Here is a 20,111-nt window from a genome sequence, read left to right on the forward strand (position 1 = left end):
GGGTCTCCCCCGAAGGCGTTGCCGGGAAACCTTCCGCCTAGAGCTGCGGTGGGACCGGCGGACATGGCGGCGGCGCGGCTAGCCGTAGCCCTGCTGCTGCTCGCGGCCCAGGTGAGCGCCACGGCGGGCCGGCTCGGCCGCGCCACTCGTGACTGTAGCCGTGACCTTGCGGTCCACTCGCTGTCGCCACCGCAGACTTCCGGCCGGGTTTAGCCCGCCCTGCTCCCCGGGGCCCCAACCGCCGCCGCAGCCCCCTGCTAGCCTCACTTTCCCCTTCTGCAGAATGGGGCGAGTCCCCGCGCTCCTCCCCCGGAGGCGTCCAGCGCGGCCCCCGAGGTGCTTGCAGCCCCGGCTTCTGCTCCGTGACCTTGGGCTGGATGAGGTCCCCACCTCAGGGTCGGTGCAAAACGCGGGGACAAGCTGCGGCTGTGGGGGCCTCGGGGTGTGCGCGGGATGCGCCCCCCTGTAAGACTCCGACTTGGTGCCCAGGCAGGAGGCTGACTGTTGGCATGCTTTGTTTTCTGAGACAGGTCGCGTGCTGGCCTTGAACTCAGTGTGTATCCCAGGCTAGCCTTGAACTCACTTTGTAACCCACGCTGGCCTCAAACTCACTCTGCAGTCCAGGATGGCCTCCAACTTGCTCCGCAGCTCAGGCTTGCCTCCAGCTTGCTCTGCAGTCCTGGCTGGTCTCTCTGACTTGCCATGTTGCCCAGGCTGTCCCTGAACACCCTATGGGGCTTTGGCTAGCCTGGAACTCAAACCACCTGCCTCTTTTATCTCAGGTGCTGGGGTGGGCAGGCTTGAGTCATGACACCTGGCCGAGTTATTAGATTCCTTTTTGTTTGTTTGATTTTTGTTTTGGTGGCCCCAGCCTCCAGTTCCAGTAGATCTGGGAGTGCTGCAGCCTCGGGCACCCCCCGTGCAGTTGTTGGGTTCTACTGGGGACGGTGGGAAGGAGTCTGTGTGTACTGTAACAAGTGCATGTTACTATATATATCTATAGAGAGTATATATATGTGTGTGTGTGTGTGTATATTCTCTCTCTCTCTCTCTCTCTCTCTCTCTCTCTCTCTATATATATATATATATATATATATATATATATATATATACACACTATATATATTCCTCTTTTTTGGTACTCTATCCGTGGGACAAAGGCCTGGATCGCTTTAAAAGCACTTCCTCTCTTCTTTTTTGGGATTACAGACTTTTGTGACAGGGTCTCCCTTTATAGCTCAGGCTGGCAGTGAGCTTGCAGCTCTGCCCCAGCCTCCCTCCCCAGTGCGGGCATGCCTGGTATGCGCCTCCCTGACTGGCCGAGCGTGAAGGCATTCCCCACATGTGTGGTCCCTGGCCTCTGCAGCACGTGGCCCACTTCTCCCTTTGGTTGCCTTCATCTCACTCTTGGCTGGCCATGAGCGTTTGAAAGTGTGTCAGGGTTTGCCGCATCCCGTCAGCTGTCCAGGGGCTCCATATTTACCAGGCCACTGGCCTGTCTCTGGAAGCTGGCCTCTTTGGGCAGGTGATGTCCACTGAGGCTATTCTCTTGTTTCCTTGTCTGTCTGTCTGTCTGTCTCTCTCTCTCTTTTTTTTTTTTTTTTTTTTTTTTGGTCATCTTGTCTCAGCTGGACCTGTCCTGAGGCCGCCCTGCCCCTTTTTTGTGGGTCTCTTTTTCTTGGTCTGATGGAGGGCTTTTCAGGGACAGTGACACTGGGAGGCTCTGAAGGATGAATAGGAGGGATGGGAGAGGCTGGGTGCTGTGGGCAGCAGGTGCTAGCCCAGGGTGTGAGAGATGGCATTTTCCCTGAGGATGAGCTGACTGGAGTTTGCACATACGGTCCTGCCCCTCAGCACAGAGCGCTTGCGTCTGGAGAAGCTGTTCTCTGGCAGGGCTAGAGGCAGCGAGCACAGGAGGGCCTGGGCCTGGCTGGACAGGGAAGCTGGATGCCTGGGGACCTTACTGGGCAGATTATGGGTGTCACCTGAATCTTATCCTGCATGCAAGAACCTGTACCTCCCTTTCCCACATCTGGTGGGCGGCGGACGGGGTGCCGTTCTTGCCTGGGTCACAGCCTGGTCCAGTTGCCCAGTTGTGGGACTGACTCTGAGTCGTCCCTCCCCCTCCCTGTTAGCAGGAGAGATGTGTACAGTGGGTCTAAGGGGCACTGTGCAGGCCTCGTGTGTTCCTGAGGTGCCCCCACCTTCCTTCCCAGGCGGCCATATTCTGTTCTCTTGGCTCCCTACCCCTTTTAGGTGGTATTGGAGCCTGATGCTCAGATGTGTCTGAGTGAGCATTCTCTGTCAGGTGTGGCCAGACGTGGCGCCTTAGAGGCTGGTTCTTGGGAGAGCCTGACCTGTTCAGAGTGTCACTGTGGCCTCCAGCTGTGGTGCTGGAGTCCAGGCTGCCATGCGCACTGCGGGGTGGGTGGCCGTGAATGCGCCTTTGTGCTGGTAAATGGCCACTGTGAAGAGGCAGTTCTCTCAATTTCCGTTTCACACAAAAGCCACTTTTCACAGAGAGCCCATCCCGAGCCACAGCAGGGCCGCCTGTCCTCTGGCAGGGGTGATGGGAATGCTCCCTGCTCTCCAGGCCCTGTCACAGCTACCTTACTGCTGGGGGCCAAGGGTGGAGGGAGCCGGATTGTGGGCCTACCACAGGAGTAGACTTATTTGTGTACCAATAAAACTTTATAAACACAGATGGCAGGAGGAGTTTGGGATGTGGACTCTGGCTCCCATGTGACCCCTAAATCCCTTGTGAAAGGAACTTCCAGGGAGGGACACATGGCTCAAGGGCCACATTGAGGGGTGCCCGCTGGGATTGGCTCTGCTGCTCTTGGTGGGGGGGAGGTAGGAAGGAGGCCGGAGTGAGCCAGTGCTCTGAGCCCTGTGGTCTCTGCTGCCCTTGTCCTCTCTCTCCCTTCAGCGCGTCTTCCTGGGACACACCCAGCAGCCTGGAGAGGCAGATAGGGATACCGTCCTTGTGGGGAAAGTTGGTGTCAGGGGCTTGAAAACAAGGTCCCCAGCTGTGTCAGGGGGCCTTCTCCATGCTGCCACTGTGAGGTGACCCAGAGCCTCTTAGGGTGTTTCATATTGAGTTGGGGGCCCCTTATCTGAGTTAGGGCTGCACCCCCAAAAGCTGGAAAGCCAGATCTGTGTGAGAAACCCAGGCATTCTGGTGGGGACCCTGCCAGCCTCAGCCAGTGCCACCATGCTCCCTGCCTGTTTCTACAGCAGGTCTTCAGGCGACACCCAGTCTCTCCCTGAGCCAGGAGGAGTGAGCTCCAAGAGCCCAGGTGTTGAGTGACTTCTGGGAAAGTGTAAACAAAATCTGCTTGCCTCAGATAGGCCGTCACCCACATGACAGAAACGCCTCCACCCAGGTGGAGCTTTAGGGAAGCAGAGAACTTCTGGGATGTCCTTATGGGAGTGGCTATCGCTGAGAAGCTGGTGTCCTGACGGCGCGTCCCCGGGGCTTCCAACAGGCTGGTGTCCTGAGGGCGCGTCCCCGGGGCTTCCAACAGGCTGGTGGGCGCTGGGACGCTTGCCCCAGCAAGGGCTACCTGTGTGGCCTCAGCTTCTGCAACAGGCCTGTGAACCTAGGGATGCTATGGAAGAGTCCCGAGCCTTAGACACCCCCAGCCCCTCCCAGGCCTTCCTCCTCTGTGACGTGCCCTGAGCCTTGGGTTAGACTTGGTGGTGCATGCCTTCAGTGCTGGCACTCAAGGCAGAGGCTGGTGAGTTATAGGCTATCCTGGTCTACATAGGGAGTTCCCCCACAGAGCCTGAGTGGGCAGAGCCATGCAAGGCAGCCCTGCCCAGCTCCTCAGCCACAGCAGCAGGGCTCAGAGTGAAGAGACCAGAGAGCTGACGGGACTTGACTGGGAACAGAGAACTACAGGAGGCGTTCCCCATCCATGCCTCCGCACCCAGCCTTTCCCTGCTGAGGGAAGTGGCCACCGTGCTGAGCGTGGCCCTGGCCAGCGTGCCCTTTCTGATGTCCTTTCCTCTTAGCTGCCCAGGGCCAATAGGTCCTTCCTGCCTCCACAGAAAGGTTCCCAGAGCCGGGTGTGGTGGGGCACGCCTTCAAATCCCAGCAGAGGCGGAGGCAGCCAGGTTGCTGTGAGTTGGGGGCCAGCCTGGTCTACAGAACAAGTTCTAGGACAACCAGAACTACCCTGTCTCAAAAAAGAAAAGTCCTCTGACCTCCATGTGTTATAGCATCATGTGTGTTGTAGCATGTGCACGCAAGCACACACAGACTGACACACAAAATGCTTTTTAAACGTGTAGTTTCATTACGTAATGCTATCCCACACATTTGTAGAAACGTCATAAAGTGTCATACCACAGCAGGTCCCCAATGCTAAAGACACCACAAAGTAGCTACAGAAGACAGAAAAATCAGGACTAAGCTGGCAGCCTACACCATGTACAGCTGCCGTAGCCGGGGAAGTCACTGCAGGCTGCTGGGGGACCCTGTGTGCCACATGACAGCAGGCTATGGGGGAAGTGCCTGCTGGAGCAATAGTAGCGTGATTGTTACAGGTGTAACCAATTCTGGGCTCAGTGTCTAGCCCCTAAGGGTGGATCTGAGGTTGTCATCAGTCTCCTTTCCCAGGTGCTCCACCGTCTGCTTCTTTTCTTGCTGTGGGTTTGAGTCTTTGCAGCCCAGGCAATGCTCACCAGCGCTGCTCTAACTATACCCTCCCAGCTGTAACAGCCAGCCAGCACCTCCATTGCTGCCTCCCCTCCCCCAGCTCCTGCCTGACCAGAGGCCTACAGGGCCAGGGCAGTAGCCTCCTTCTGGACAGAAGCTGAGCCTCAGCTGTGTGCCTGGCCTAACTGTGGCCTGCTTTGTGACCCTCATGGGTTGCGGCTCAAGTGTGGCACACGTGTAGCTCCACATGTGGCTTTGGGAGTATCCCCAGCTCAGGGCCGTAGCCGGGCTTCTGAGGCGTGCGAGCAGCATTGCCTCAGTCCTAGGGTCCCTCTCTGCTCTAGTCCAGAGAGCTGACTGGCTTCCCTCGGGCCCTGTGCAGCCCCAGTAAGTAGCAAGTCACCAGGGAGAGGCCAAGGTGGGCCTGATAGGCTGCAGGCCAGACACCTCAGAAGTGCTGGTCCCACCTAGCTGACTCTAGGAAGCAGCCATGTTCCTGCAGCTCCCTGCTTTGGAGGCCCCTCAGAGCCATTCAGTGACTTGCTGCCCCAGGAAGAGAATGCAAGGAACAGAAGTGAGGTGCTCCCCCTCTTTTGAGACAAGGTCTTTGTAGCCCAGGCTGGCCTCAAACTCATGCCAATCCATCCTCAGCTTCCCGAGTGCTGGGACGACAGGCCTGTGCCACCATTACCTTGCTCAGGAAGGTGCTCTTGTCTGGTGTCCTTGCCACCGCCTTGCTTTTGCAGGTGGCCTGTGAGTTCGGCGTGCTGCGCGCGGTGTCCCAGACAGGTGGCACCCGCGGCAGGGACTACTGCATCCTCTACAACCCGCAATGGGCCCACCTGCCACAAGACCTCAACAAAGTGGTGAGCATCACACTGGGCCACACACTCCTGTGTCCTACTGGTGACACCTGTTCTTGGAGTCTGATTCCTGCCACTCACCTGGGGGTCCGTGGGTAGCCCCTCCATCCCTCTGCACCTTAGTCTTCATGCTCAGGAGGAGAAGGTGACTGAGGGCAGTGGGGAGGAGGCTTGTCACCATTAGTCTACAGCGATGGACCAGGACAGAGGGTACCTCAGGAGTGACAGTCTAAGGCAGGATGGCATCCTGGGTCTTCCATGCCTTCTACATGTCACCCTAGCCCCCAGCTAGTGGCTGGCTGTGCATCTTGCTCCTCTGAGAGGACCCCACCCACCCCTTCCATTTACACTTAGTGGTGTATGCATGGTCTTCTGTGTTCTCTGTGTGCGCGCGCGCACGTGCTTGTGTACATACGTGGGCTGTATATGGCTGGCCCAGCCTCCAGGCTCACGGTTTCACAGTGGGGCAGCATGCCTTTTCAGCCTTGAATGATGCTCACACCACTGTGACCAGTACTGAGGCCTGGACACCTGTTAGGCACTTGGAGGACATGCAGTGTGTGTGGGGGTGAGGTCTCTGTGAGCCCTAGTGCACCTGTTCCTGGGTTTGCATGCTGTGTGAACGTGTGTGTCCCTCACAGGATCCTCAGAGCAGCCCTCTGACCCTACACCAGCTGGGGACAACAGGCCTGCCTGCCTTGGTGTAGCTGCTGACAGGGACAGCTAGTGTGTGCTGCCCCCTCTCGGTCTGTGGGACTTGATGACCATGACCCCATCCCCGTCTGCAGGCTCTCCTGAAGCTCCGAGACTTAAGCTCAACGCAGCTCTGTTCCCCCCTGGACCTTCCTGCAGAGGACTTCACCAACCAAGTCGTGCTGGTGGCCCGGGGCAACTGTACCTTCTACGAGAAAGTGCGGCTGGCCCAGGGCAATGGAGCCCGTGGGCTGGTGATAGTCAGCATTGAGAAGCTGGTAGGGCGCCCGGCTCTCTGTAACCTTTGGGGTGGTAGGGAAGCATTGGGGAGCCCTGGCTTCTGCATGCTAAAAGGACCATGGGACACGAAGGGTCCCTGAGGACGCCGCAGCCACAGGAATTGTGATTTGACCAGTGACCCCTGTGGAGGCAGTGCAGAGGAACCCCAGGGCTTGGTGCCTGGCACTGCCAACCTGGATCCCAGGTCCAGGCCACACTGCCCTCATGAAGCACGGTGTGCAGAGCTGGGGACTCAGGGTGCCTGGAAGGATTGGTGCTGTCCCCGAGGGCTGGGATGAGCCCACAGCTCCTGTCACCGCAGGTCCCTCCAGGAGGCAACAAGACACAGTATGAGGAGATCAGCATCCCCGTGGCCCTGCTTAGCCACAGGGACCTGCAAGACATCTTCAGGGTAGGCAGCCTGCAGGCCGTGGGGCGGGCGGCTGGGGCACAGTGGCCCCCCACCTTCTGATCCACTCTCCTTTGGGGACAGCGCTTTGGCCATGCAGTGATGGTGTCGCTGTACGCGCCAAGCGAGCCGGTGATGGACTACAACATGGTCATCATCTTCCTCATGGCTGTGGGCACCGTCGCCCTCGGGGGCTACTGGGCTGGCATCCGCGATGTGAAGAAGTGAGTGAGGGTGGACCCCCGGCACGCTGGGAGGGCTGAGAGGCAGGCAGAGCGGTGGCCCTGGGTGACCGCGGTATTTTCCAAGAAGGTACATGAAGCATAAGCGAGATGATGGGCCGGAGAAGCAGGAAGATGAGGCGGTGGACGTGACGCCGGTCATGATCTGCGTGTTTGTTGTCATGTGCTGCTTCATGCTTGTGCTGCTCTACTACTTCTACGACAGACTGGGTATGCCACAGCCCCGCCCACCTGCCACAGCCCCGCCCACCTGCCACAGCCCCGCCCACCCGCCACAGCCCCGCCCACTCCAGGGTCCGTCCCTCTCTGAGCAGAGCCACGCCCAAGAGCCTAGAGGCCATAGCTTCCCTCTTGATTTCTTGCCCTTCCTGCCCCTCGGTGTACCTGGTGCCCTGCTTACCTGACCCCACAGTCTACGTGATCATCGGCATCTTCTGCCTGGCCTCCTCTACGGGTCTCTACAGCTGTCTGGCGCCCTGTGTGCGCAGGCTGCCCTTCTGCACGTGCAGGTGAGCCCCGGGCCTGACCAGGCCCCCTCCCACCGACTCGTGCAGTCTCCTACCCTACTGGCACATCCAGAGAGGCAGCAGGTGCACACTAAGTGCTGGTCGCAGGTGGACGGGCTCTGGGGCTCCAGGCGCCTGGGCCTGGCTCAGGGTACCAGAGGGAGGGGACAGCCAAGGACAGTAGGCTCAGAAGACATGTCAACATCGCAGGCTGCTCAGAGCCACCTGGGGTGTGCTGGGCAAGGGAGCCCCGGGCCCTGAGAGCAGCAGGGACGGAATGGAGGCCTGTAGGGTCCCTGGAACCAGAGGGACCTGGCCACATAGTCAGGTGTAGGCGGGGACGGCAGGCAGAAGCCAGGAGGCCGTGCTCAGGGTGGTGTGAGGGGAGGTGCACGTGGCCTGGGAAGGAGGGATGCTGACGAGTGGTCCCCTCCAGGGTCCCCGACAACAACCTGCCGTACTTCCACAAGCGCCCACAGGCCCGCATGCTGCTGCTGGCACTCTTCTGTGTCACTGTCACCGTAGTGTGGGGTATCTTCCGCAATGAGGACCAGTAAGTGCTGCCACGTCCCAGGCCCCTCTGAGGGCCACCCTGTCAACCTCTCGCTGCTGTCCTCGGGTGCCCCCACTGCCCAGCCTGGCCTGGTGCTGCCTATCTGGAGGGCTGTACACCGCGGCTGCTGCCTGCCCGTGTCCCATTTCATCAGGCCTGGCCTGGAGCCCACGCCTTGATAGGATCTAGATAAGGGTCCTGTCCGCCCTTCGCCAGCTCCTGGGCAGGGCAAGGGGACATGCTGGCCTACAGCCACTGTTTGTCACCACTGTCTTGGCGTGGGCTCAGGCAGCACCTGATGCCCGGGTGCCACTTGCCACGCCCGCCCCCATGGTGATGGAGACTCCATTTTCTCCTGCACTGAATTCCCACGGGGTTTTTATGCATACACACCCCGCCTCAAGGCAGAGGCCTGGCGCCGTGGCCCAGAGGACAGCCTGCCTGTCCCCACCTGGCTCCTGGTTGTCGCTGACACTGTCTGGCACAACTCAGCCCTCTCCCCAGGCAGCCAAGCACTTCTGGCTTCCCTGCTACTTGGCGCTTAAACAGACGCTACCAGGAGAGGGAACGGGGGCGGCCAAGCCCCTCCCGAGACGCAGTTGGTCTCTACTGTCCCCACATGTCCTACATGGTGGCCACAACAGCGGTCAGAAGCAGGAGAGCCATGCTTTCACAGCGGCCAGGCTCTGCCCTGGGCAGCCGCAACTCCTAAGCGCCGTGGTTGTGCATTCTGGGGAGGTTCAGATGGGACAGGAGCTGTCACTCTGGCTTACACGCCGTCATGGAGCCCCACGCCATGTGTCTTTGAAGCCAACCTGGGGCCTTGTTGCTGGGCGGCCCTGCCACCTGGCCATGGCTATGCTGTTGCTTCTGGGGTCTGAGGCCTCGTGTGGGCGGGTCTGTGGTGGCTGTGCGGGTGCAGGATGAGGCGCCAAGCGCCAAGTTACTGAGCGTTCTCTTCCCAGGTGGGCCTGGGTCCTGCAGGACGCCCTGGGCATCGCCTTCTGCCTGTACATGCTGAAGACCATCCGCCTGCCCACCTTCAAGGTGAGGGCTGCCAGCGGGCCGGGTGTGGGGTGTGATCACAGGCGCAGTTTTGGTTGGGCCTCTGGTCCTAAGCACAGGTCCCGGGTGCAGTGCTGGCCATGGGCGGCGGCCTGGGTGGCCGCTCAGGCGCTGGCTTTTGCAGGCCTGTACGCTGCTGCTGCTGGTGCTCTTCATCTACGACGTCTTCTTCGTCTTCATCACGCCCTTCCTGACCAAGGTAGCCACCTTGCCCTCCCAGCTGCCCGCCCCCTCCCCCACCCTGGCTGACAGGCCTGTCTCATGCAGAGTGGCAACAGCATCATGGTGGAGGTGGCCACCGGGCCCACAAACTCATCCACCCAGGAGAAGGTACGCCACCCCGCCACAGGATCCCTGGGCTTCGGCCCCAGCAGAGGTGGTGCGTGTGAGCTCCAGCTGAGCTCTGCTCTCCCCACAGCTGCCCATGGTGCTAAAGGTGCCCAGGCTGAACACCTCGTCCCTGTCCCTGTGTGACCGGCCCTTCTCCCTCCTGGGCTTTGGAGACATCTTGGTGCCAGGTCTGGGCTGAGCGTGTGGGGCGGGGCCAGCAGGTGGGCTGTGGGACATGGAGCCCATGCGGGAAGTTCAGGAAGGGTCTGGGGGCCCCTCCTCACTGTCCACATACACGTGGCAGGACCCCTCCAGTTCCTCATTCACCCCTGTGGGTCACTGCGGTATTGTTGAGGTGTGGGCCTGGTGCCGCCACCCTGTCACACCATGGTCTCCCGTGGCCAAGAATGGTCTCGGTGATGGTGCACCCTCCTCCCCGCAGGGCTGCTGGTGGCCTACTGCCACAGGTTTGATGTCCAGGTACAGTCCCCCAGGATCTACTTTGTGGCCTGCACCATCGGTAGGTGGCGGCTGCTGTCCCGCCCTTCTCTGCCCACCTGTCCCAGGCTGGTTTTAAAGATTTATTTAATTATTTATACAGTAGTCTGTCTACAGACCAGAAGAGGGCACCAAATCTCAGGATAGATGGTTGTAAGCCACCATGTGGTTGCTAGAATTGAACTCAGGACTTTTGGAAGAGCAGCCAGTGCTCTTAACCTCTGAGCCATCTCTCTAGCCCCCCAGGCTGGTTTTAAATGTCACCTAGTCGGGTGCCTGGTGTGTGTGGCACAGGTTGCAGGGAGTGGTGGTGCCCTTCCCACACGGGCTCCCAAGGCCGCCGGCTGTCCTCCCTGACCTGCACAACTGCGACTCCTTTTCTCTCTTGGCCGCCTGTGGCCCAACTGGCCTGCCGTTTACACTCTGCCTGCCTCAGCGAGTGTGGTTCTGGGTGCCCAGCTTTTGGCCCGTGCTGTCCCCAGTCCCTAGCCTTGTTCCCCGCTGTTGCCCACAGCAGTGCCCTGACCAGGCACCTGACACCCACTCTGTCCATGCAGCCTACGGCCTGGGCCTCCTGGTGACCTTCGTGGCGCTTGTCTTCATGCAGAGTGGCCAGCCTGCGCTGCTCTACCTGGTCCCCTGCACACTGATGACCAGCTGCACCGTGGCACTGTGGCGCCGCGAGATGGGTGCCTTTTGGACGGGCACCGGCTTTGTGGTGAATACCAGTTTGCTATGACTGCGGCGATAGCCCCCTAAGGCCGCCAGGTCAAGTTGAGTCCAACCTCCCTGTGCTCCCGCTGGCCCCTGACACGGGTTCCTTGCTTCTGGGTGATGGTGCTTTACGCTGTGTGCTTTTCTGTGGGGGACTCTCTGACGTGACCCAAGGCTGTGAGCATTCCTGACGCAAAAAACCCTAGGTCCTGTGCCAGCCAGAGAGCATGGAGGGTACAGTGCAGGGCTGTGAGGGGATGGGGAGTTGCCCCCCTAGGCAGTGGATGCCACGTGGCTCCCCATGGGCCTCGTGAGCTAGGGCTTCTTGCTCTAATGGGCGGCTGCTGGAGTAGGCGGAGGTCTGCCCAGGGCTGGCTTCAGGGTTACTGTTTGCCATAGGTGGGTTTGACTGTCAGAGTGAGTGGGTTCAGTGTATAGAGGGGCCCAGGGGCCCACACAGCTGCTCCCAGGACTAGCTGCCCTGGGCCTCGGGAGGCCTGGGCACCTGGAGCCGGTGCGCTGGATGGCACTGGAGCTGGGTGGTGGGAGCTGGGTGTTTTCTGGCTCTGGGTGGTTGTGCACGTCTCCTGCTCCAAGTATCCTGCACTTGTGCTTGGCTCTGCCCCACTGGGGTCTGCCACCCACTTGTCTCAGCCTCACAGCCCCCTCCTCTCTGCAGAAGGACGGACCTCAGTCTCCATGGGCCCCCACCAAGGGTCCCGCACCTCCAAGGAACGCAGATGACGCCCTCTCCCAGCAGCCTCCAAGTGAAGAGCTAGCCAAGAGCCCGCTGCCCACCGAGGAGGCAGCCCTGCCTGAGGATGCAGACCCTGACAGCCCAGGGGCCAGTACCCCCAACCCCACAAATGTGGGCCAAGTCCAGCCCAGCCCTGTGGTGCAGCCAGGGACTTCGGCCTAGGAAGAGGAGGCGCGAGAGCTGGGCCCTCGCAGCCTTCCATGCCACACAGATGCTGGCCACCTGGGACCTGCAGGGGACAGGGACAGCTGCCACCCACCAGGGTGAACAGACCTGCGCTGTGCCCTTTCTAACATGGTGCTCAGCCCTCTGAGGCCTCGCGCCCGTCCTCCCTCCCACAGCTGCACCCCAGCACCCAGCTCTGCTTCGCACCAGGCCAAGAGCTTCATCTGCTGCCCACTCCATGCAAGGCCGCTGCCTTTGGTGCTTTGCCGATGCTAGCCCGCTCTGAGGATGCACCCAGCTGGCCACACCTCCCCCCACAGGACAGGGCTCTCTGGGGCCAGAGCAACATCCCCGCCAGCCAAACAGGTTTCTGTGTTGGGAGCGGCCATGAGGGGCCTAAATGTGGGCACCCTGCCCAAAGGCCCGGGCCGACGCCAGGGTTCATACCTCTTCAGGAGGTTCCACATCAAGATGGAGTTGAGAATGCTGGCCGGGCGTGGATGGGTCCACGGCCCAGCAGACTGCCCTCAGCTCGGATGTGGAAGCCTTCTGCGCCATGGCCGCAGCTCTCTTCCCTGACGGTGGCTTCTGGACCGGGCAGCTGACCTCTACCTCACCAACCAGGCTCTGGACTCCACGACAGATCTGCCTGCAGGGAGCCCACCACAAATGCTGCATGTCACCGAGGCAGCGGCCACGGTCCCCACACGCTGTGATGGAACCTGGGACCCATGTCCACCCACACTTGCATGGAAAGAGGTGTCTGCCGCAGGGTGGCAGGTGGCGATAGCTGGGGGTGCTCCTAGAGCTCGGGGGTGAGTGGGAGGGAGGACGTTCCCTAGGCACCCTGTCTGACCAGAATGGACAGGCACAGGAGCACTGTGGCCCAGCCACCTGCTCTGCCACTCAGACTTAACAAGCCATTTTGTACTGAGTGTCCATGCAGTTCTTCCGTCTCTGAGCTGGTCGGAGGAGCTCTGGGCTGTGCCGCCTGAGGGCCCTGGCTTAGGTTGTCAGGGATTAAACAGCTTTTCATACTCACCTTGGCCTCCTGTCTTTCCAGAGTGGTGGAAGCCAGGGTGTGGCCTGTGCTCAAGGGCGTGGCTGGGGTGGGTGGAGCCTGAGCCTTGGATCCCGTGCTCCTCACCACTTGTCTCCATGATGCCCTGCTTTCCTTTGCATGAAGGGACCAGAGATGTGTGTGGTCCCCAAACCCCTGCTGAGCTGACAGGGTGGTGGCGCACACAGGCAGGTGTGTCTCCACATTCATGGCCAGCCTGGCCTACACTGCAGGACCCACACACAAGCAGGTGCTTCTCCATGGTGACGGCCAGGACAGGGCTTTGTGGTGAGGTCCTACCTTCAACAAAAGAAACAAACCAAAACACAAAACCAGGGCAGTGGTGGCGCACGCCTTTAGTCCCAGCACTCAGGAGGCAGAGGCAGGCAAATCAGAGTTCCAGGCCAGCCTGGTCTACAAAGTGAGTCCAGTACAGCCAGGGCTACACAAAGAAACCCTGTCTTGTAAAACCAAAAGAAAGAAAAATCAATTTAGACCTGAGTACACCCACCCACCATCTCTGGACACAGCTGCTCCTGCCAATCAGCTGCTGTGACCTGTGCAGCTAAGGACGTCCCTGTAACTGTTTGAGACGTTGCTTTCAACCTTTGGGTTACAAGACGGGAGTGCCATATGTTCTTATATTCCACCCATGACTGAGTAATATTCCATTGCGCACAGACACTGCACTGTGCTCGTTTGGTATTTATTGACAGGAGTGTTTCCACAAGATTGCTAACTTCACAGCGCCCCTCCCTGTCCTGCCCGAGGCTCTGTGGTCCTGTTTCACGGTGGAGCCATCCACCCACCCACGCACCTGCCGAAGCGTGCATCAGGGCAGCCATCACCCCTGCTCACCCTCTCCGAGTGAAGGCTCAGACACTCCTCTGGTTGTATGTGTGTCATGGATGAGTCCAAAAACCACCTCTGTCCCAGGTGGCTTGGCCTGATGGGACAGAATGAGACCTACATCTACTCTGGAACACAGGCTGCTTGGACGAGGAGATCACTGGAGTCGCTTAAGGGACCCACAGGGAGCGTCTGGAAAGCTGGTGCCCAGCTAGGGAGGTGTGGGTGTTGGCAGCCTGAGGTTAGCAGGAATTGGGGAACTTGTTTCCCACTGGCCAAGTCCAGGGCAGCCAGGAGGTGGTGGCGCACGCCTTTAATCCCAGCACTCGGGAGGCAGAGGCAGACGGATCGCTGTGAGTTCGAGGCCAGCCTGGTCTACAAAGTGAGTCCAGGACAGCCAGGGCTACACAGAGAAACCCTGTCTCAAAACTAAAAAGAGAAGAGGAAGAAGAAGAAGAAAGCAGCAGCAGCAGTCCTGCGCATTTGCTTCTAGAGTGAGGAGCAGAGCTGCAAGGTGGCATGCTGTGTCCCTGTGAAGTGATGGCACCTCTCTGCAGACCGGAAGCATCCTTAGGAAGGGAGGGGTTTGGAGCCCAGCCTAAACCCAGGACTCTAAAGAGTTACACCTGCCCTGTCTCAGCTACTGAGCCACGAGGCCATCATGAGCCCAGCCGGGTGCACGCAGCACCCATCAGCTGGACAAGGGACACAGTAGAGCCAGGGGACCGGGCTGGGGGGCAAGGGAGGAGGAGGCCAGGTGACACCGCACTCAGGTGAGGCTTCAGGAATGCCCCTGTTTCAGGCATGCACATGGCTCCCTATGGCCCACACCCATTCTCCTCAAAGAAATCTCAAGACAAGGTCAAAAGATGCTTCCCAGGCTGTGGAGCTGCTCAGCGGTCAAAGCACCCACACTATGCAAATCAGAGGTCAGAGGTCAGCTCCCGAGCACCCATGTAAATACTGGCTAGACATGGCTGCCGTCCTGTAACTCAGCCCGGGAGGGTATCCCAGAGCAAACAGGCCAGAGATAGATGGGTAGAGACGCAGCTCAGGGGTGAGGGTGTTTGCTGCTCAGGCAGAGGTCCTGAGTTCTGTCCCCAGCACCCGTGTTGGGAAGCCCAGAACTTGGGAGGCATAGGCAGGCAGATCTCTGAGTTTGAGGCCAGCCTGGTCTACAGAGTGTGCGCCCAGGAAGGCCAGGGCTGCCAGAGAAACCCTGTCTCGAAAAAACAAAAACAACAACAAAAAAGAAAAAAAAAAAAAAACCACTAAAACCAGGTAAATAAATAATTAAGTGGGTATTGTGCACACGCCTTTAATCCCAGCATTTGGGAGGCAAGAGAATCTGATTTCTGGGCCAGCCTGGTCTACATGGCAAGTTCCAGGACAGCCAGGGCTACACCAACAAAGAAACATAGTTCAGGGTGCTCGGGTGGCAGAGAGCTCACCTGGCTTGTAGGCGCTCTGTCCAGCACTTGGCAAGGAAGGTCAGGAGTTCAAAGTCATCCTTGGCTACAAAGTGAGTCTGAAGACCACTGGGGCTGTGTGATGATATACCCTTCCAGGGGGAGGGAGGGAGGGAGGGAGAGAGAGACAGAGACAGAGACAGAAAGAGAGACAGAGACAGAGACAGAGAGACAGAGACAGACAGACAGAGAGACAGAGAAAGAATATACAGCCCAATGCTGTATGTTGCGCCCTTGCCCAGGGACCTCAGAGGCCGCTGAACCCTGAAGCCCACACCGCAGGTCAGGAATCCACCCTTTTGGTCAGGCCCCGACTTGATCCCCGGTCCCATTCCTGCACAGTGTGGACAGCGCGGCCCCTTCCCCCATCCTCACCCCCACCCTCACCTTCCGCCCTGACCTCAGGACCAGGCCGTTTGAGAGGGTGGCACCTGCCCAGGAAACGCCCACCTGCGGGAAGCCACGCCCACCCGTGGGAAGCCACGCCCACCCCAGGTCCCTCTCAGCTCCGGCTTGCAGATGTCCCGCTGTCTCCGCTGTCTCTGCTCGCGCGGCTCTGCTCGGTTGCAAGGCTGGAACTCGGTGAGCCGGGATCCCCTCGGGCCTCAGAGTTCCCTTGGGAAGATGGAGTATGCGGTTTGCAAAGCTCTGGGATGTGAGAGTGCCCCCCTCCCCCAGGGGATCAGATTGAGTGAAGGCTGGAAAAGCTGGGGTATCCTGTGAAGACTCCCCTGGAAGTGCAGGCTTGGGGGCTGGGCAGAGTGGGCCAGGGCTGAACAAATGGAGCTAGGTAAGGTAAGGGGTGCCTAGATGACTCGGGAGAGGATCGGGGACTCCACCCACCCAAACCTTCCCCATCCCTACCCCGGCTTTTCAGGCTCTTTCTAGTTAGAACAGAGAATTACTGGCTAGCTCAGTGGGTGCAGGGCGGTGCCCTTCTGCTCAGTGAAGGACCGGATGTGGTGGCGAAAGCCTTTAATCCCAGCCCTCAGGAGGCAGAGGCGGGCGGATCTCTTTGAGTTTGAGGCCAGCCAGGGTGACAGTGAGATCCTCTTTCAAGAGAAAAGGAGGACAGTGGGGGATGGGGGTTGGACGACTCAAGAAGGTTGTGGTCACATAGTGTGCTATGAAGGGGGGTCCTATGCGCCCCAGGAGGGGCTCTCATGGGTGTTTTTGATGAGTGATGGGACTGTGTGTACAATGGCTGCCTGGGGTCGCAGGTTACATTGGATCTGATCAGAACTCACTCGTGGCACCTATGGGCGAGGCCTGACAAAGCTTGCCCTCAAGGGTTCCTGATGGTTGGTCCCTCTCACCTCCTTCCCCCATTCAACAGGTTACTCTGAGGCTCCTGGACACCATCAGGGCAGGTCTGGCCCAGCCCTGCTAGATTCCAAGGAAGGGTGGCTGAGGGGACTCAGGCCAGCAGCTCTGTCCCCAGACCAGGGCAGAGTGCTGGCTACCTCCTTGCTGGTCTCCAAGTGCCACACACACCACTACCCAAGGCTGGAGCCTGCCTCTCCCCCATACCCCCGCCATGTCATGTGGCCCAGACTGGCTGTGACTATGCACCTGAGACTAACAGTGGCTCGGTGTGTTCCTGTGTGTGGCGGCTTTGTGGCTGCACCCATGGTCACGTGAGATCCGGACAGTTGTTTTGACGTGTGGCTGTGTGTTGTGTTTCTCACGTGTCCACAGAGACTACATCTGAGGGCATACGGATAGCTGGGCACAACCGTGTGGGCCTTTGGTGGCTTTGTGTCCTGCCACCATTGGTGATGTGTGACTGTGCCAAGGCCTGTGAGAGGCAGTGTATGCGGCCTGCCTCGTCCTGGTCTCCCATAGTGTCCCCACTGAGCTGAGCACAGGACACAGGGGCATATGTCCCAGTGTGGTGACCCACAGAGGACACACCGGCTTGGTGTTGGCCCAAGGAGGGGATTGTGTGGGGTTTTCCAATGCCCGGGAGTGTGCAGGGCTGCAGGGTTCCACGCATGCCTGGCCCACCTGTGGCTCTCAGGCTCCAGAGCAAATTGACTCTGGCTGGGTGTGTTCCCTCACTGTGACTCTGAGGGCAGGTGAGGATCTTATGATTGTTAGTGTGGAGAGAGAAGGGGACAGACAGACCCAAGGAGACAGACAGACAAGGACAGACCAACACAGACAGACGTAGAGACAGAGCTACAGAGACAGGGAAGGCAATAGCACGGGGATGCAGAGCAATCTCGCTCCACTCACGCCTTGACAGCCAGTCCCCTGGTTCAGCCAGACCCCTTGTGAATACCTTCCCTGAGCCGTGGGTGTCGGCTCTCCATTTCTGAGCCTCCAGCTTTGACGCCCCCCCCCCCCCGCCCTGATTCTCAGCTGCCTGTGTCTCCCACATCATCAGCGGCTTCTCTTTCTTCCGGGCACATTATCGTCCTGACAGAACTGCACAGGTCGCATCAATGGTTTTTCTCCCAAACATCTCTCCCCTTGCAAAGCTAAGGGGGAAAAAAAAAAAAAAACACCCCGCCAGAGACAAAAAGAGAGATAGAAAAAGAGCCAGGTTATTGAGTTTCTATTATGCTTGCTGAGTGATTTACTTCATGATTGGGGCCAGGATGGGGTGGGGGAGGAGGGGGCGAGCTGAGGAGAAAGGACAGGACAGGGTAAGAGTGCTGGCAGCCTAGCCTGGTCACCCCAGCTATTCAAGGAGCAGAAGGTGACAGGAATTGGGAGTTCAAAGCTAGAATGAGACTCTGTCTCAAAGTAAGACAAGGCTAGAAGTGTGCTCAAAGAGCCCGCCCACAGCCACTCCCACCCCACCCCCTCCCCGCTGCTGCTGCAATGACCCTGGACAGCAGCCTTAGGGTACAGGAGTGCTGAAGTGATTGTCCTGCGCCCCTCCTTCCTGGCAGTGTCTGCCATCTTACTGAGTCATGCTGCTGCCTTCATCTCTCTCAGGCGCCTTGTCTCTCGCTTGCTCTACCCAGTGCAGAACGGACTCTGCCAAGAGTTAGGGTGGCATGGAGGACAAGCTGGCCTGAGACCTCCCCTGCCTGCTGTGCCCAGGAGGCTGGAGACAGAAGTCACCCTGCTGAGTTCACAGTCACCGCTCGGTCCACAGCCCCCGACTTGGAGGGTCAGGCTGGGATGATTTAGGTGACCCTAGGTAGCTGGCGCTGACAACCCAGGGTCATCTCACGCCACTAACTGGGATTACCCTAAACAAGCCTCGGGTCTTGTTTTTCTTCCTTTTTGAGAAAGGGTCTCAGACCGGAGGCCAGGCAGGCCTCGCTGTACCTAGCTGTGGATGATCTCACATTCCTTTGACCTCTGCCTCTGCCTCCCGAGTGCCGGGAAGACAGGCGTGTGCAGCCTCATGGCTTATGTGGCTCTAGGAACGGAACCCAGGGCTCTGTGCGTGCTAGGCAAGCACAGCACCCATGGAGCCCCAGGGTTTTTGTTTTTTGTTGTTGTATTTTGTTTGGGGTTTGGTTTTTCAAGACAGGGTCTCTCTGTGTAGCCTTTGCTGTCCTGGACTCGCTTTGTAGACCAGGCTGGCCTCGAACTTACAGCGATCCGCCTACCTCTGCCTCCGAGTGCTGGGATTAAAGGCGTGCGCCACCACACCTGGCTGAGCCCCAGGGTTTTATACAGCCGTGGCTGGCCTCAAGCTCAGGGTCCTCTTGCTCACTCTCCGGAGCCCCTTCTGCTTCCCAGAAGATGCTGGGATACAGCAGACAGGTTTTTTTTTGTTTGGTTTTGGTTTTGGGAGACAGGGTTTCTCTGTGTAGCCCTGGCTGTTCTCAACTCACTTTGTAGACCAGGCTGGCCTCGAACTCACAGCGATCCGCCTGCCTCTGCCTCCCGAGTGCTGGGATTAAAGGGGTGCGCCACCACGCCCGGACCTGTTTTAAAAGTTTTTATCTTAAGTCATGTGCGTACTTGTGGGGTGGGAGGGTCCTTGCACAGGGCAGGCACTGAGGAGGCCAGAGGGGTATTGAACCTCGGAGACCTGTGAACTGCCCAATTCAGGCGCTAAACACGGAAAAAGGGTCCTTTGCAAGAGCAGCCATCGCTCTTAACTGCTGCGCTGTCTCTCCTGTGTTCCACCATTACTTTAGTTTTTAAGATTTTAGTTTTTAGGATCCTTCAGCCTGGTGGTGGTGGGGCATGCATTTAATCTCAGCACTCAGGGAGGCAGAGGCAGGGGCATCTCTGAGTTGGAGGCCAGCCTGGTCTACAGAATGAGTTCTAGAACAGCCAAGGCTACACAGAGAAATCTCAACATCGACAAAAACCACTTTAAGCCAAGTGTGGTAGCATCCACATGTGATCACAAAAGTCTGGAGACTGAGACACGAGAATCACAAATTCCAGGCTGCTCTAGGCTACAGACCTAGGGTCTGTCAGATAAAATAAAAGAAAGTTAAATAAGACAATAAAAAAGCTCCCTTGTCCTCTACAGCCCTAGTTGAGGCAGGGCTGCCCCTCTCAGAGCTGGGGAGTTCCCAAACTCCCCCATCTCAGTAGGTAGAGGCCTTGCATCCCTTGGCTTTTGGCCCCTTCCTCCCTCTCTGAAGCCGGCAGTGCAGCTACCATGCTCTGAGGGCCTCAATTCTAAGTGGGCCTCCAGTGATGAGAAGGCTGCCTCCCACCTCAGAGTTGTCAGCACAGGACCGTGAGCAGAGGTCCCCACGTGAGGTGACATATTCACAGACTGGGGACTTGGGCGAAGCCAGTGAGGACAGCTTCAGAGGCCACAGTGTCCCAGCCCCCTACAAAAATGCCATCCATTCAAGGGCCCACACGGGGAGAGGCTGGCAAACCGGCTCTCTTCCCTCTGTGCCAGGCCTCCTGGCCTCTGGGATGCCGTTTCCGTGCCCTCCGGGAGGCCCCAGCTGGACTTGGCCAGAGCAGCCACATGCTGCCATGTGTCTGTCAGGGCCTCTCTGAGATCGTGCGGTCCAGGGTCACCTCAGGTGGGTGGCCTCGCCGGCTCGCTGCCCTG

General features: G+C 58.8%; 1 protein-coding gene across 5 annotated transcripts; it reads left to right on the top strand.

Annotated features, from left to right (window-relative positions):
- Positions 1-12: 12 nt before the first annotated feature.
- Sppl2b (signal peptide peptidase like 2B) lies at positions 13-12,800 on the top strand. 5 transcript variants are annotated; one of them, XM_051172954.1, is made up of 15 exons: positions 13-111; positions 5,410-5,529; positions 6,315-6,497; positions 6,821-6,910; positions 6,992-7,131; positions 7,217-7,359; positions 7,562-7,658; positions 8,092-8,208; positions 9,174-9,255; positions 9,398-9,472; positions 9,541-9,603; positions 9,692-9,791; positions 10,046-10,123; positions 10,659-10,819; positions 11,495-12,800. In XM_051172954.1, the coding sequence occupies exons 1-15, from the start codon at positions 64-66 to the stop codon at positions 11,732-11,734; spliced, it is 1,737 nt and encodes a 578-aa protein (XP_051028911.1). In that variant the 5' UTR covers positions 13-63; the 3' UTR covers positions 11,735-12,800. The 5 variants fall into 5 exon arrangements, with proteins under 5 accessions (XP_051028911.1, XP_051028912.1, XP_051028913.1 ...); XM_051172955.1 differs by having other exon boundaries at positions 7,220-7,359; positions 11,495-12,799; XM_051172956.1 differs by having other exon boundaries at positions 10,659-10,874; positions 11,495-11,626.
- The last annotated feature ends 7,311 nt before the right edge of the window (positions 12,801-20,111 follow it).

Source organism: Acomys russatus, chromosome 31 (genome assembly GCF_903995435.1).
Source record: "Acomys russatus chromosome 31, mAcoRus1.1, whole genome shotgun sequence".
In the NCBI taxonomy this organism is placed as follows: Eukaryota; Metazoa; Chordata; class Mammalia; order Rodentia; family Muridae; genus Acomys; species Acomys russatus.